The 16365-nt window shown below is 42.0% G+C and overlaps 2 protein-coding genes across 2 annotated transcripts; both read left to right on the top strand.

Moving 5' to 3' along the window:
- Positions 1–1375: 1375 nt before the first annotated feature.
- Positions 1376–1981, top strand: THITE_125031 (uncharacterized protein; the record flags this gene model as incomplete). Its single annotated transcript, XM_003654600.1, has 1 exon — positions 1376–1981. The coding sequence occupies one exon, from the start codon at positions 1376–1378 to the stop codon at positions 1979–1981; it is 606 nt and encodes a 201-aa protein (XP_003654648.1).
- Positions 1982–6666: 4685 nt separating this feature from the next.
- Positions 6667–6942, top strand: THITE_52113 (uncharacterized protein; the record flags this gene model as incomplete). The annotated part of the gene is made up of 2 exons (XM_003654599.1): positions 6667–6803; positions 6840–6942. Coding segments are annotated over 2 exons (240 nt in total), but the record flags the coding sequence as incomplete, so codon positions are not given.
- Positions 6943–16365: the final 9423 nt, after the last annotated feature.

The raw sequence follows: 16365 nt of genomic DNA, 5'->3' as shown, positions 1-16365 counted from the left end.
GACTGGTATAGCGTTGCCAACTGGTGCGTGGTTACGAGTAACTAGCTGATGGCCAATAAGGTTCGGCAACACGAAGTGACGAATATAAGGAAGATCGTTGCTAAGGCTATCGTCAGTTTGATCGTATAGTGGGCACCAAATTGTGGTACGAATGGTACGTAATACGTAGATTGATTGATTGCGATGATGATAGTCGGATCTCTACCCCTGTGTCTATCTTGTATAAGTACAGTACTATGTCTGCGCCACTCTGGGCTATAGGGCTGTAACGGATGCCCCTGCCCTGGTAATGATGCCTTGGATGCCTTGTGGGAAGTGCTTCCCACACGATGAGAAGGCTGTGAGTCAGCGGCGAGTTCAAAGAAGCTATGTTAAATCCTGCACCCTGAGGACTCGCAATGTCCGTTGACGCGGCAGGCCCCGAGAGCAGGCCGGCACGTCATCACAGCATCAGGGTAGTGGCAACTCGTGCGGTATGCGGGGGCCTACTTCCACGGACATTGGACATTGCTCCTTCGCGATCATGACGCCACCGGCGCCCAGTGACCCTGGCCACCAAGAGGGAATCAACACTAATCAACACTTGTTTCTTGGGTGGAGTCCCGCCGGCACCAAGTCTGGGTTGTGATGAACTTGGAAGTTCCAGTCGTCAGATCTGGAAGTGCTCAAGCACATACGGGTGAGAAGCAACGCGACAGTTTCCAGGTACCATTTCTGCATAGGACGAGCCGACAGTGTCCAGGTAGTCGAACACGGTTCACCAGATGCTGCTGGCATTCCGCTGCTGTCGTCTGCTGCTCATAGGGTAGCACGACGCAGCCTCCCTAGTTGCTTGCTAGTCAAATTCATTGAAGAATCTATGAAAATACGCAGGTGGATGCGGCTGGTACATACAGCTCGCAGTTGATAAAGGCATTATCCGTACACGCCCCCTGCCGCCTCCCCTGACCCTCGAATCATAGTGACGGGAAATACAAGATCTGCGCAACTCAGCTGGTCTTCCTCATGCGCCTCCGCCAAGATGGTGGGCTACCACTTGGGCAATTGGAGGATAGCGACTGGCTCGAAATTAGCAGTGACGCAATCCACCCACACCAGCCACTGAGCCACGCCACGGCCAAGTTACCTACCTGCTCGTGGCGGCAAGGCCAGACGGCTATGAATGAATCCGACCAGCTCGGCAATGCTATGGCTATTGTTTGAAGACTTCAGGCATCGTACTGAAAATCGCACAACTGCCCCAACCCCTTTCAGCTTGCAACACTCAGCAAGCAACAGTTTGGTACAAGTGATCAGTCCCATCCATCGCTTACCTGACCCCCAACATTGCGTCCCCTACAACAACACCACACACAACTCCCACAGATCCATCACAATGTCCGACCGACGCGGTCGACGATCAAGCCGCTACGACGACGGCGACACCACCACCGATTACTACCAGCCCCGCCCACGGTACCGGTCCCTCGGCCGCCAGGCCCTAGACAAGCTGGAGGACACCATGAACAGCCTCGGTCTGGGCGACGGGCGATCCCACCACTCCGCCCAGCAAGACCGCGCCGTCGAGCGCTACTACCCGCCCCCTCCGCCTCATCACCACCACCACCACCACCACCGCGGTCGCCGCCGCTACCACAGCAGCTCGCCAACCCGTGCCTCGCGCCGCTCCCACCGGTCGACCGCCGCCAGTCCACGCGACTCCTCTTCGCGCAGCCGCGGCCGCTGGGAGCGCGGCATCGAGGCGGCCGCCGAGGCGGCCGCCGTGGAGGCCTTCCGGCTGCGGCACGAGCCCGGCCGGTGGCGCGGCCCCAAGGGCGAGCGGGTGGCCACGGAGGCGATCAGCGCCGGCGTGATCGGCGCCGCGACGGAGCAGCGGGGGCAGGACCACGGCGGCGGGAAGCTGGGCACGCTTGGCTCTGCCCTGGGTGGGCTCGTGGTCAATCGGCTGGTGAATGGGCCGAGGGATGAGGTGCGGCGGTGAGTTTCGGTTGGATGGTTTGGTGCTTTTGGACGCCGATTATGGACGGGCGGGACGGCGGGAGAAAGGGCATGGTTGGATCGAGGCATGGTTTCACGATGTTACAAGACCCTTGACTATGCCACGCCACAGTAAGTGGTGAAGCGAAGCTTGGCAAGGCCGGGGCCAGGGCCAGGGCCGGAGCCGATGCCGCCACCGCTACCCACCGTAGCCGACGACCGCCCAAGCTAGCCAGCCGCCTATCCAACTGGCCACGCCGGGCAATCCGACCGGCCACACCGAAGCCTACGACGGCTAACGCCGTCTCGGCTTACGGCGCGAGCTCGGTCGGATTGCTTCTAGCGATAGCACGGTCTAGGCTAGCTCGGCCTAGTCGTCGGTATAGTAGCTTAGCCTACCTACCCGCTTACCACTTCCTATCTCATAGTCCAGTGTCTTGTATAAAACAAACTATATATATAGAGCTACAATATAGAGCTGCAACTATATAGAATTGAGATACATTTATATAATAGAGCTATTGAATATATAATATATATAGCGGCTTTAAATATAATGGCTATATCGAATATATAGTAGCTTTAAATATAACGGCTATATCGAATATATAGTGGCTTCCTATATATCCTAGCTAGCTATTCAATATTATCCTCTATAATCGTCTCTACTTATTAAGGTAACTAATACCAATAATCGCCTCTATTTATCAAAGCTATTAGCACTAGTAATCCTCTCCGCTTATTAAGGCAACTAACACTATCTCTACTCTGTTAAACTATACTATTATCACCCTCTTAGAAAACTTTCTAGAATCTCTAAAACTAGGATCTTGACCTAGCCTTGTCTATAGGCTAGAAGATCCTAGCAAGATATAATAAAGTACCTATACCTAGTTTTATAGGTATAGGTCTAGGATCTTCTAGCCTATAGACTAGGATAACGAGAGAACTAGGCTTCTATTTACTCTTCCTTCTTCTTTACCTATTTTAAGAGCTATTGTCGAGTGCTCTTAGAGACTTTGTCCTAAGAGCACTTAGTAGCAGCTTCCTTAGGGAAGACTAAGGAAGAGCTATTGTCGAGTGCTCTTAGAGGCTTTGCCCTTTAGCGCTAAAAGCATTTAGTAGTAGCTTCCCTAGGGAAGAGCGGCTACTGAATACTCTTAGAGACTTTACCCTTTAGCTTTAGAATAAATTCTAAGAGCATTCGATAGTAGCTTTTTAGTAGCTTCTAAAGCAGGTTAAGAAGAAGGAAGATTATTTAGTGTTCTAATAGCTATAGCAACGTAGAGAAAACTAGGCTTCTACTCACTCTTCCTTCTTCTTAACCTACTCTAAAAGCTACTACCAAGTATAGATAGATCCTAAGAGTATTTAGCAATAGCTCATTAGAGAAGAGCAACTACTAAGTACTTTTAGAGACTTTACCCTTTAGCTCTAGGATAGATCCCAAAAGTACTTAGCAATAGCTTCTTAGTAGCTCCTAAAGCAAGTTAAAAACAAGGAAGATTGCTAAGCAATCTAATAGCTATAGCTACTTAACGTAATAGCTATAGGATTATTTATTTTGCTTAAAGGCTAGCTTATTTAAGCCGTTAAATACAAAGATTAGGTAGATAGCTAGCTCCTTAGCTATCTAATAGATAGCTAGGCTAAGGAGCTAGCTATAGTAGTAGAAGAGCGTTCAAATTATATCTAATCTTCGTATTCAATAGCCTAAACGCTTTACTATACAATAGCTACTATATCGCTATAACTATAATGGATTATTTAGGTAGATAGTAAGGTCGAACCGCCTATTAAACTCCTACCGCTCATTGCTACCTAGAGGAGCTGGACAAGGTGGTAGAAGAGAGTATAGATCTGTTACGGACCGGGCTATACCCGGGCTAGGTATGTGGGGCTGCGCCCAGGATCCGTGGCGGCCCTAGGACGAATCCGCGGCGGCCCTAGGACGGACCCGTGGCGGGCCCGCCTTGCGCCCGGAATAACGTTGGTCCGAACCCACTTCGCGAGCCCTTGAAAAACTCTGCGCGTAGGGACCACAGCCTATACTTCTCCTTTTTCCTTCCTTAAGGTAGTTGAATAGAACATCGTACGCTTGTCTACAGAACGCTACAAGGCCAACATATTACAGTTCAACTCCTTTATGCCAATAAAGTATTCGCTACTTCTAGGCATAGACGAGATAAGTACGCCTAGCGTCTCGACGCTAGCACCGAGCGGACTAGATACTACTATAAACTACCCTAGTATCCTATAGACTTTGGACCTAGATTAGGTTTACAAACACTTTTAGCACCTATAAGAGACGATCGTACGTTAGAACATAACTATTGAAGAACTTCGTGCAACCTAGATTGCTATAGCTTAGACTATAAACACCTCTATAGTAGTAAACGCCTAGGCTCTAACAACTAACACTATAGCTCTAGCAGCTCCCTAGATATAGTGGAAGCGCCTCCCTATAGGACAACCCTTCGACGGTAAAAAGGAGCTCTTTACCGCCTAGAGGGCTACGATAGTATACATCCTAGTAGTGGACTAGGACTTTATCGGGGGTCTCTACGACTAGTGGATATTCATTTAGAGGAACCTTAGCTAAAGGGTCTAGGCCAAGGTTACGGCCTTCTACAAGTTGGGAGGACCTAGCTACAACTATAACCTAGAAACGTTTCTTAAGTATCTTACAACAGTCTATATAGACCCCTATAAATAAATTATAGCCTTAACAAAGCTAGATATACTTCGTTAAAGAGATAACGAGCTATTCTCCTCCTTTATTATTCACTTCAAAGCAAAGCTATTAAAGGCTAGAGGACTTAATTAAAGCGACGAAATACAACTTATTAGACTATAACGATACCTCTCTCTAAAGTTGAAGTATATCGTAGTAGGACGGGGGGTCCTATAGAACGATTATACTATAGCCGTTATAAGGTACTACGAGATCGCTACCGACCTAGAGGCCCTCTGTCTAGAGGAACAATATTAATAGTCCTAGGGCAAGCAACCTAGGCCTAACGTAGATATAGAGAAAGATACAGATAGAGATACACCGATAACCGAGATTAATACGACCTATATTGCCCTAGCCTAGGGGGGAGCTAACAAAGGTTGTAGAGAAAAGCAGTAGTAGAACAGAGGAAAACGAAGTGTAAACGCGCTATAGACAAAGTAGATAAACGACGAGGTATATATAGCGTGCCAATAGGCCGGAGCCTATATCCGTTATAGGCGCTAAGGCCACTTCGTAGCTACCTATTCCTTCGCCCTAGCTAAGAGACTAGTTCCTTAGGTCGACATTAACAAGTTGGAGGCTAAGGAATAGGTAAAAAAGGACTCTCCTTCTAGGGAGGAGGAGGGAAAAGAGTAGCCCCTATACAAAGTCTTATACAAGGGCTAAAAGGACCTAGCCACTTATAGAACGAGTTTATAGAGATTAGAGAGAGAATAGATAAACCCCCCTTTCTTATCCCTATTTTTCTAAACTCCTCTAGTTTTATAAATGTATAAATAGATAGTAGATGTTAAAGCTATAGAGCTATTAGCGAGAGAGTATATTAAAGGTTAGGGATTAAGTAGATAAGCTTGCCGACTCCCTATACCCTAGATATTATAGTCAAGGGGGTGTAAATTATAAAGAAAATTATATATATCGCCTACGTTACAATGGACATCGATAGGTAGATTAGTACTACTATATTCTATATAGTCTTAGAGCTAGTCTACAACATTATATTGGGGCTCCTCTAGATAAACTATTGTAGGATTGTACTAGACCTAGCCAATAGGGTCCTTACCGTTAATTCGCAAGGCGGCCTATAGATATACAAGTGCTCCTTATAGTAGAGAGAAACTAACACCACCCTAGTTATAGGCATAGTATTTATAGGTATAGCCTATAAAGTACAAAGGAAGAAGTTTAAAAAGGTATAAGATACGTTCCTCGTCACCAATATCTATAAGATAACTACTATACTAGGAATAGCCATCTCCTAGCCCAATACCGACCTAGACCCGAAGGTCGCTCTACTAAAGGAGCTATATAACTTCGCCAACCTCTTCGACAAAGAGAAGGCGAATAGCCTACCCCCTTATCGAGGGGAGGCCAACTATTATATCTATCTTAAGATAGGCCTAGATAGAAAACCTCCTAAGCTCCTATAGAGACCCCTATATAATATACTAAGGAACTACCTCCTAGAGATTCGGAAGTAGGTTATAGACCTATTAGATAAAGGATAAATTTAAGTAAGCTCCTTATTGGTAGCCGCCCTAGTCCTTTTTACAAAGAAGCTAGGAAGAGGATAGAGGTTTTATATAGACTACTAAGCCTTAAACAAAATTACTAAGTAGGACCAGTACCTACTCCCCCTAATCAAGGAGACTCTTTGGTCCCTAGCCAAGGCCAAATAGCTTATAAAGCTAGATATTAGAGCTGTATTCTACTATATCTGGATAGCCGAAGGGGACAAGCACCTTATAGCGTTTCGCATAAGGTTCGGACTATTCAAGTAGCTAGTCTACCCCTTTAGACTTACGGATACTCCTACAACGTTCTAGAGATATATCAACAACGCCCTCGGTCTAACGCTAGGAGATTATATAACGATATATCTTAATAACGTCTTAGTATACTCGAGTAGAAGCTAAAAGGACTATATAAGAAAGGTATATAAGGTCCTCTGAAGACTAAGGGATATAGGCCTCAACCTAGACCTTAAAAAATATATATTCGTAATAAAGGAAGTCAAGTATCTAGGGTATATCGTAAAGGTAGAGGTCTATATCCGTCCTAACCCTAAGAAGATTAAGGCTATCTATAAGTAGAAGGCGCCCTATAAGGTCCAAAGAGTATAGAGCTTCCTAAGATTCGCCAATTTCTATCACGACTTTATCCCCAACTTCTCTAAAAAGGCAGCCCTACTAATACGCTTTACCTATAAGAATGCCCTATTCCACTAGGGTAAAGAAGAATAAAAAGCCTTTGATACGCTTAAGGCCACGTTTATATCGGAGCTAATCTTTACTTAATAGGACCCTAAAAGGGAGATAGTTGTAGAAGTGGACTATTCTAGTATAGCGCTTAGCAAATACTTGTCTTAGCGAGGAGAGGACAAGGTTCTCTACCCTATAGCCTACCACTTAGCGAAGCTAAGCCCTACTAAATACAACTATACTATCTACAACAAGGAGCTACTAGCTATTATCTTTTGCCTCAAAGCCTAGTCAACGGAGCTCTAGAGCGTAGCGGCCCCCTTTACTATCTTAACCAACTATAAGAACCTTAAGTACTTCGCCTAGCTATATCTAATCAATGAACGGTAGACCTAATAAGTAGAGACGCTCTCCCTATTCAACTTCAAGCTAAAGTACTAGCTAAGATCCTAAGCCTTACGCCCCAATATACTCTTTTAGTATAAATAAGACGAGCCTAAAGATAGCTAGTATATCGTCTAGCTACTTCCTCTAATTAAAGTATACTAGACTAGTATATAGGAGGAGGCTAGGTTGCCTATAGGAGAGACGCTCTTCGAGGATAAGTAGCTTATAGCCCTATAGGACGAGGGTATTGTCGAAGACGAGCACTATATTCACCGACTCTAGGCCATTTATAATAAAGCTCGAAAGTTTCTAAAGGAGGCGAATATAGTATAAACCTAGATCGTAGACTACTCCCTTAACGTATAAAGCGTATTCTAGTTCTATAGCCGTCTCTAGCTCCCTATATAGGAGCCTCTAACTACTATAATCATCTAGTAGACTTATAACTCGGCTATATTAGGATACCTAGAGCGTAATAGGCTATTTAAAATGCTCTAGAGAGATTACTACTAGGACCTTATATTGTCCAACGTAAAGCGGTTCATTAGGAACTACAACTAGTGCCGCCAAAGTAAGATCTCTTAGTAGCTACGTCAAGGGCTTTTACAACCTTTACCTATCTCTAATTGCTTCTAGAAGCAAATCTCTATTAACTTTATAACCGACCTCCCTATAAGAGACAAGGGGGCGCCTAGCTACCTTATAGTGATCACTAACCGCCTCTCTAAGTATATATAGCTCAAGGCGATATATTTAATAGGAGTAGAAGAGTATACCCTCCAATTCTATAACGTATAGTAGCACTTCTATAGGTTCCTAACTCAAATTATAACCGACTATAGATTAGACTAGTTAAATAGGTTCTAGACTACACTATACAAAGCGGTAGGGGTAGAGTAGCTCTTATCGACTTCTCACTATCCTTAGACGGATAGAAGAATAGAGTAGGTCAACTAAGAGGTATAAGCTATCCTCTAGATCTTCGTCTCCTTTATATAGTACAACTAGCCTAAACACCTCCTAGTCTACTAGTTTATACTTAACAACAAGGACTCGTCTATAACTAGGGTAAGCCTAAACTACCTCCTCCATAGATTCAATATAAGCTTTATACAACTTATCACGATCTCAATAGCGCCTATAGCGACCTTAGAGGGCTACGTTGCCAAGTTCCTCCGCTATCTAAAGAAGGGAATAGAGTAGATCTAAGCAGCTATCGTATATATATAATAGTAGTAGTAGACGAATATAAACCGCTCTCGCTACCTAGCTAAGAGGTTTAAGGTAGAGGACGAAGTATAGCTCTCTCTATATAATATAAAGACGAACCGCCCTAGTAAGAAACTCGACTAGCTAAATACTAAGTATAAGGTAGTCGTAGTACCTACCCCCTTGACAATAACGCTCAATATACTAAGTGGTCTACACCCAACCTTCTATATCGATCTAGTTAAACGAATAGCTTTTAACCTACTCCCTTCGTAGAAAGTCACAGATAAGCGGCTAGACCCTATATAGGTTACGTCGAAGGAGGGTGTTCCTTAGTAGAAGTATAGGGTAGAGGCAATCCTTAAAGCTTGGAACGCTAGAGAGAAGGGAAACAACTGCGATATATACGTTAAGTGGGTAGGTTACAATAAACTAATATAGGAGCCCCTAGAGAACTTCTTAGATACTACTACGCTCGACGAGTTCAAATAGAAATAGAGAGACGTACAATATAACAATAGGCTAACGTTGAACTAGAGGAGAAAGGGAAAATGCAATGTTTATATATAGACTACCCTATAAGAAACGACAACGATAAAACGAATATAGCTCGATAGCACTACCAAGTATATAGTCACCTTAATATATCTAGCTACAGCCTTATTACGAAAGAACGATAAGAAAAATATAAATATAGGGAGGCCCCAACACGCTAACTAAGTCTCTTTCCTTAGATACGGATAGTCCTTTAGCCTTACCCTAACGTCAATCCTATAGTACTATAGGATACCTAGGTGTAAGCTAAGGGGAGATAGAGTTAATAGCCAATATATCACCTACTCTAAGATCTCTAAGGCAGGGCAAGGGCTAATATCAAAGTTACTACAACTGCTCTAGTCGGTAGATTAGTTCGATAACAGGTCAAAGTATAGGATAAAGTAGGAGCAAGGCTATAGTAGGGGACAGAGCTATCTCTAGCCCTACTCTATAGCCTCTTCGTCTCTAGACAATACTATATCGCTAGCGGATAGGTATTCAACATCCTTATTAAACGATGAGAGTACCTTTATAATCGGCTATCTATTAGACCTACTAGGGGTCTAGGGTAGAGGATTAGTACGCTCCTAAGGGATATAGGTGAGGTTCTCAAAGGGAGAGGATAGGCAACGCTAAGGATATAGGACGAAGGAAACTAAGGCAATGTCGTACCTAGTAGGAGTCGTACTATAGCCGCTTCATAGAGAGGGGCTAGACTATAGTAAGCTTAAAACGTAGTCGACGAGATAGTTATTGGTATTAATAACTATTGTAATAACGTTGACCAAATAGCGTATATCGCGCTAATAGGCTTCCTCGTTGCTTATTAAGCGATAAGTTAGGCAAGCGGCTAGCTAAGCGAAGTAGTCTAGGGAGGAGGTAAGTGGATTATAGGGCACTAAAGCCCTATAGCGGCTCGACATAGTAGGGGAGGCGACTAGGGTCTAGAGGACAATACGAGTCGAGGTCTACTCGGTAGTGGACAGAGGGAGCAGTGCTAGCTAAGCGAGGATACAATATATCTATACATTGTTAAAAGCGGTCTAAAAAGACTATGTCAACTTCTAGAATTCGCGTTTAAGGACTATATAGCGAATAGGCTATAAGCTTATCTTCTTCCGAGCTAGGGTCTCGATAGCCTAGCCTATATCGTATACTTTAAGGATTTTCTTTAGACTAGACCAAAGGCGAGGGTTTATTACCTATAATATAGAGTCCTACTTATACGTAGTATAGGCCCTCCAATATTCCTTATAGGATTTACTATAACCAAAGGTATATTCGACCTTAGTGCCGCTAAGAAGACGAGTAATATACTATATATAGAACTCTCCCTTGTCGAAAAGTAGTTCATTTTCTTCGTTATCGAAGTCTCCTTCGACAACGAACCTACTAATTGATAGCTTATCGTTCTTCTAGCGATTATTTCGATTCTATAACGTCGTAGTTAGCAAGCGACTTAGGTCTATAGTAGAGTCGTCCTAGAAACATTTATATTGTAGTCTTCGTTATTATCATTACTAGAATAGCGGTCTATACTACTACTTCTAAAAGTAGTAGTAGCGACTAACATTTTAGCGTTCCTATATATAAACGTAGTAGATAAGCTTCGGAACTATATCGCTATCGAGGGGAGGGGACAAAGAGACTCTTATAAAAGCTAAGTCGGTAACGAATAGTACACTCGAAGGTGTAGATAGACGTGAGATAGGAGCGCGAAAGAAAAGAAACGTATATAAGGCAGAACAGGGAGAACGATATCACTATATAAGAAGGGGGAAGAACGGATCGTAGGGGAGGAAGGGGAGGCGCGCGTTAGGTATAGGAAGAAAATATAAGAAAGTCAAATTATATAGGAGGAGGGGTTTTAATAACAGTAGGCAGGGTTAGATCGTATACAATTAGTAGGTACACTCGGTACAACGCAGTTGCGATATACGAACGTACAAAGCGAGGAAGGGCTAATCAACGGCTTACTAGGCGATATAAATAAACAACTCGAGCCTAGGCAACAGGATAGCTATAAATAGCAAGGCCTTAATAGGCAGCTACACCGAACTACCCTAATAGCGAGGTAAGCGCTATATAGCCGGATAGCAAGTACTAGCGTCTATTACAACTAGCGTTGTACTAGACCCGAACTATACTTAATACAACGTTATATATACTCTAATTCAGCTACCTAACGGGGCGGGGGGGGGTATATTACGGACCGGGCTATACCTGGGCTAGGTATATGGGGCTACGCCTAGGATCTATAGTGGCCCTAGGACGGATCCGCGGCGGCCCTAGGACGGACCTGTAGCGGGCCCGCCTCGCGCTCGGAATAACGTCGGTCCGAACCTACTTCGCGAGCCCCTAAAAAACTCTACGTATAGGGACCGTAGCCTATACTTCTCCTTTTTCCTTCCTTAAGGTAGTTGAATAGAACATCGTACGCTTGTCTGCAGAACGCTACAAGGCTAGCACGTTACAAGATCGTAGAGTTAACACCGCTAGCCAAGGTAGTAAAACAGAGTATAGATTATAGAGTAGTTAGCGCTATTAAATAGTTATTGTATATACAACTTAGATATAGGGTTACTCTAGCAACTGGACTTATCGCCGCCTAGCTATAGAACTACTATATTGAAAAGTCAATAGCGAACTAAAGAGCCCTTAGGGCTATTCTCAATCTCTAGTTGATAGCTATACTAGCTATTCTATACTATCTTATACACTAGTACCCGCTTTTGCTTCTACTAGCGGAAGGTATCTTTGCACTTCTATACTAGCTAGCCCTTTATACATTCTAGGTAGCCTAACCGCTACTATAGAGCTAGGCATTATAGATGTCTTCCTCTACTACTACCTCTAGGGCTAGCGAGCCTTACTATAGCGTAGCGCTATAGATATCCTCGTTAAAATCTTCCTATATAGGAGGATTAGCCTATATAAAATCTTATAGCTTAATATACTAAGGTAGGCGCTAAGCGATATCCTTAGCTTATACAACGTAGTTAGCGTTGGCTATTACCCTTAGCGCTAAGAGATTAAACACAGTATCGAATATAACGCTTTATAAGGACTTAACGTAGCTAACTACTATATATATAAGCCTAGGCTAGAAATCCTTATCTAAGATATTAAACACCGCCTTATCGAGCGTAGCGCCCTAAGACTTATATACCGTGATAGTATATATAATCGTCAAAGGGAACTATATACAAGTATAGGTAGAATAGCTATATAAGAAATCACAATAGGACTAGAAGACAGGGACTATACTAGCAAGATTAGGCTAGCCTCCGAAGTAGAGAGGGCTAGTATAACTATCGAACTTAACTAGTATAACAAAAGGGGGCTCGGCTCTTAGGTTAGCGCTAGTCTTCTATACAAAGTTATAGATTATACTAATAGCGCCATTGACAAGGCTAACGCTAGTCTAGATATTCTCTGTCAATATAACTTACGTACCTAGTACAAGTAGGATCTTCTTATATAGATTGTTAGCGTTAGTAGCCTCTACTTTATTCGCCTAGAGCCCAATATTATCGGCAATAGCTAAGTAGTATAAGCGGTTTAAGCCTTCGAGATATATAAGGTTATAGTCGTTGATAGCGGAGTTATATAAATAGATCTAGAGGGTATCGTTAAAGCTCGCTACCTCTTATATCGACAAAGCCGACTAAACGTAGGTCGAGAGTAAGTGCTACTACTATATAGTCGAATTGTTATACTATAGACCCTTAAGCGTATCCTAGAAGCTAGCCTACTTAGCGCTCTACTACCTTACAACCTTCTTAAGCTCAACGATATAATCGAATATATAGTAAACGTTATATCCAACTATCTTAATAGCGCTAAGGTTGGTCTAGTTAGTATAAAGTAGCCTCTTAGCGATAGGGGACAGTTAGAAGAAGTTGCTAATTAGCATTATACACTGGCCATTGAACAGCTTATTATAATAGCGAAGCTAGATCTCGCCTATCTAAGAGCTAATCACTATAAACAGATATAGGCCGATTATAGACTTCTTGTCAATAATAAAGTACTTAAACTACTTGAGATTAGCCTATAGGTTGCTCAACTTAGTAGCATTAAGTATATCGATCTTACCTCTCCTATTGACCAATAGCTATAATAGCGAATAGATTATACTACTATTGATATTGTTCGCTACCACGCCTATAGGAGTAGTGTAGACTACTAGAGATAGCTTATTATAAGCCTACGCTAGTTGATCAAGCTAGGTAAAGAGGAGACAGATAATATACAACTTACTAGTGCCGCTATAGCTATCGACCTAAAGAAGAATAGGAGCTAGATCTTCGCTATATAAATACACCTTATAATAGCGAGTGAATATATCGAAAATAATACACTACTTAGTATTAAAGGTATCTAGGTCTATATCTAGGAGCTCCTCTACATCGTTATCCTTGCTACTACGCTAGTTAGCCTTTTTTAGCTTCTAGAACTCGGCTATAGTATCCTCGAGGTTAGAGTACCACTTAATATATAGCTCCTACAAGTGTAGTAGATCAATGTTACAGTTGCCAAGGATGTCAATGTCCTCTATCTCCACTAGGCGGTTAGGAAGCGTAGCTACAAGCTCCTCCTAGTCGTATAGCTATAGCTCCTTACTTAGCGGCTCTTCGAATTCCTCCTCCGGCTTAGATATAATAACGGCGCTATAGTAGTCATTAGGATATTAGTGAACCTCAAGGTAGTAAATGTAAGCTTTACAGTACGTCTCGAAGACTATATTATCTATAGTTTTAAGCTCGTCAAGGTTATAATATATATAGTTCAGTATTAGCTTAATACAGTAAAAGTCCTTAAACTAGTCGTTTACTAGACCTAGCTTATAATAGGGGAAGTAGTTGAGTACACGTAGCTTAGCCTAGACAAAGCGCTACTAGTAATATAGGCCTTAGCTCTAGTTGATATTACAAAGGAAGTCAAAGTACATTAGGTCTTCCTATAGTTTAATATAGCTAAGATACTTCTAATACTATAAATGTACTATTAGAGCCTAATTCTCTAGGTTGATTAAGGTAGATACGTACTAACGATCAAATAGGCGATAGTTAACTATTTGTACAATGTATAAGCCTTCCTAGAGCGGGAGATATATTAGGAGGTGTGCTACCTCCTAAGTAGACTAGTCCCGCTTAGAAATTAGCTTGTTTATTAGCTTAGTAGCAAAGGAAACAATAGGGCTATAGCTAGCGAGCTAGGGTATAATCTTATATAATAGCTCTAGGTAGGATTTGCTCTTCGTTTCGCCTTTAGAGTAGTACTTAGTAGCGTAGTTGAGTATAGCGTCGACACTAATGTAAAGGCTAATATCTATGTTGGCTAGCTAGCTAAGCGAAATAGTACAATTGTAGCTATTAAGCTATATATCATTGTATACGCTATTAAATATATAGTAGCTAGGATTAAAGTTATAGGTAACGATTAACTCCTTGTATTATAGGCAAGGGTAATGGAACTAGTACACTAGCTAGTTAGAGAGCTAGCTATTAAGCAACTTATAGCGCTATATATAGTACGCCTCGATATAAATATACCGCTATACTCTGTTAATAACCTAGGACAATATATCGAAAGTAGGCTGTTCGTTTTCAAAGAGTATAGCCGTTAGGACATTGGCCTTGCCCTATACTATAATACGGCCTAGCTATACCTTAATAGCGGTAATTTAATAGCCCTAGCGCTTATAAAAGGCTCGTTAGCCCTCTAGAGCCTATAGCTCTAGCTCTATAGCACTAGCGTACTAGTATAGGCCGTAGTTATAAGAACTGCTATAGGCTTGCTACTTATAGCGATCCTAGTAGTTGATAATACTAAATTTAGGCGTTAGTACAAGCTCCTAGAACAGGTTGTACCGCTAGAAGAAGTAGTATATAGCGATGTATAGGTTATTATAGAGGTTTTTACGTATAATATATACCTGCTCCTAATCTAAGGCCTACTTCCACTTATTGTAGCGTAGTATATACTAGGCTAAGCTATCCTAATACAAGTCTACTAGGCTAAACGTAATAAACAACGTAGGTATACCAAGTGTATATATATATATATTTAGCTAGTAGCCGTAGCTAGTCTAGAAAATATATATACTATATAGAGTATCTATATACTTGATAATAGAGTTGAGTAGACGTTACGCCTTAGAAGCATTAGATTTGAACGTAAAGTCTAGCTTATCGAGGTCTATATAGTTCTAGTTTATATACTTTATAAAGTAGAAGCTTTTAGCGTTGACGATACTCTATATCTATATATTAAACGCTACGAACTAGAAGCAAGGATACTATATAAAACGGCTATCCTAGTACTATATAGTATACTAGATATAGTCGTTATATATAATAGACCTTATCTAAGGGGACACGAACTTAGCTTGCTTATAGTGGAAGAAAGTAGGGAACGCCTATAATAGCAATAGCTATAAGCGGTTAAACTCGTTCAACAGTGTTTAGCGGATATCGCCTATTTCGATATATAGCTATAAAGGTAGCTACTTAGGATACTACGACAGTTGTTATAAACGTATCTACTTACGCAACTAGTCTAGGTTCGTTTCCTCCGCTACTATATTAGGCACTGCGCCCTCGTCGACAAGGTATAACTCGTTGTCGGCCTTGTTAACTATATCCTCGATGTCCACTAGATTAATATCTTTAATAGGAAACTCGCTAATAACGCTCTTGCTATCTAGTAGCTAGTTTAGCCGCTCCTTGTTTATAACAATGTTGTAGTAGGCAAAGTGATTTACTACTAAGAACTCTAGCTATACCTAAATATTGGACTATTTGATATAAAAGTTGTAGTAGAACTGATAGAGAATATATAGCTATTAGTTGAAGTTGGTAGGCGGTAGAATAATAATATTAAGCTCCTAGGGAAGATAGGGGAGCTAGCTATAAACCTTGCTAATATTGTAAAGGAAGTTGACAATATAGCTGCGATACTTATACTATTAGCTATAGTATAGGAAGACTTCTATATAAATATATATATAGGCGATCAACTGCTCTTCGATCTATAACAACTTTAGTAAGTTATCTAGTATATCGTTAAAATCAAGATCATTCTTAGCTAAGAAGAAGAGTAGCTCCTTAGGGCGCTTTACTCTCTCGTAGACAATGTAACTAGTATAGACTCTATCCTCGAGCTTTATATCGAACTAGCGCTCCTTATATATAGAGCACTCGAGTATAATATCCTTAGCTAGTTCGGCCTTAAACTTTTAAAGCAGGAGGCGATCTTATATCATTAACGTATCCGCCTTTAGATCGCCGTCGAAAGTAGGATCTAGAACCA

Source organism: Thermothielavioides terrestris, chromosome 3 (assembly GCF_000226115.1).
Source record: "Thermothielavioides terrestris NRRL 8126 chromosome 3, complete sequence".
In the NCBI taxonomy this organism is placed as follows: domain Eukaryota; kingdom Fungi; phylum Ascomycota; class Sordariomycetes; order Sordariales; family Chaetomiaceae; genus Thermothielavioides; species Thermothielavioides terrestris.
The sequence above is the reverse complement of the archived record's forward strand: the minus strand, read 5'-3'. Positions and strand labels throughout refer to the sequence as shown.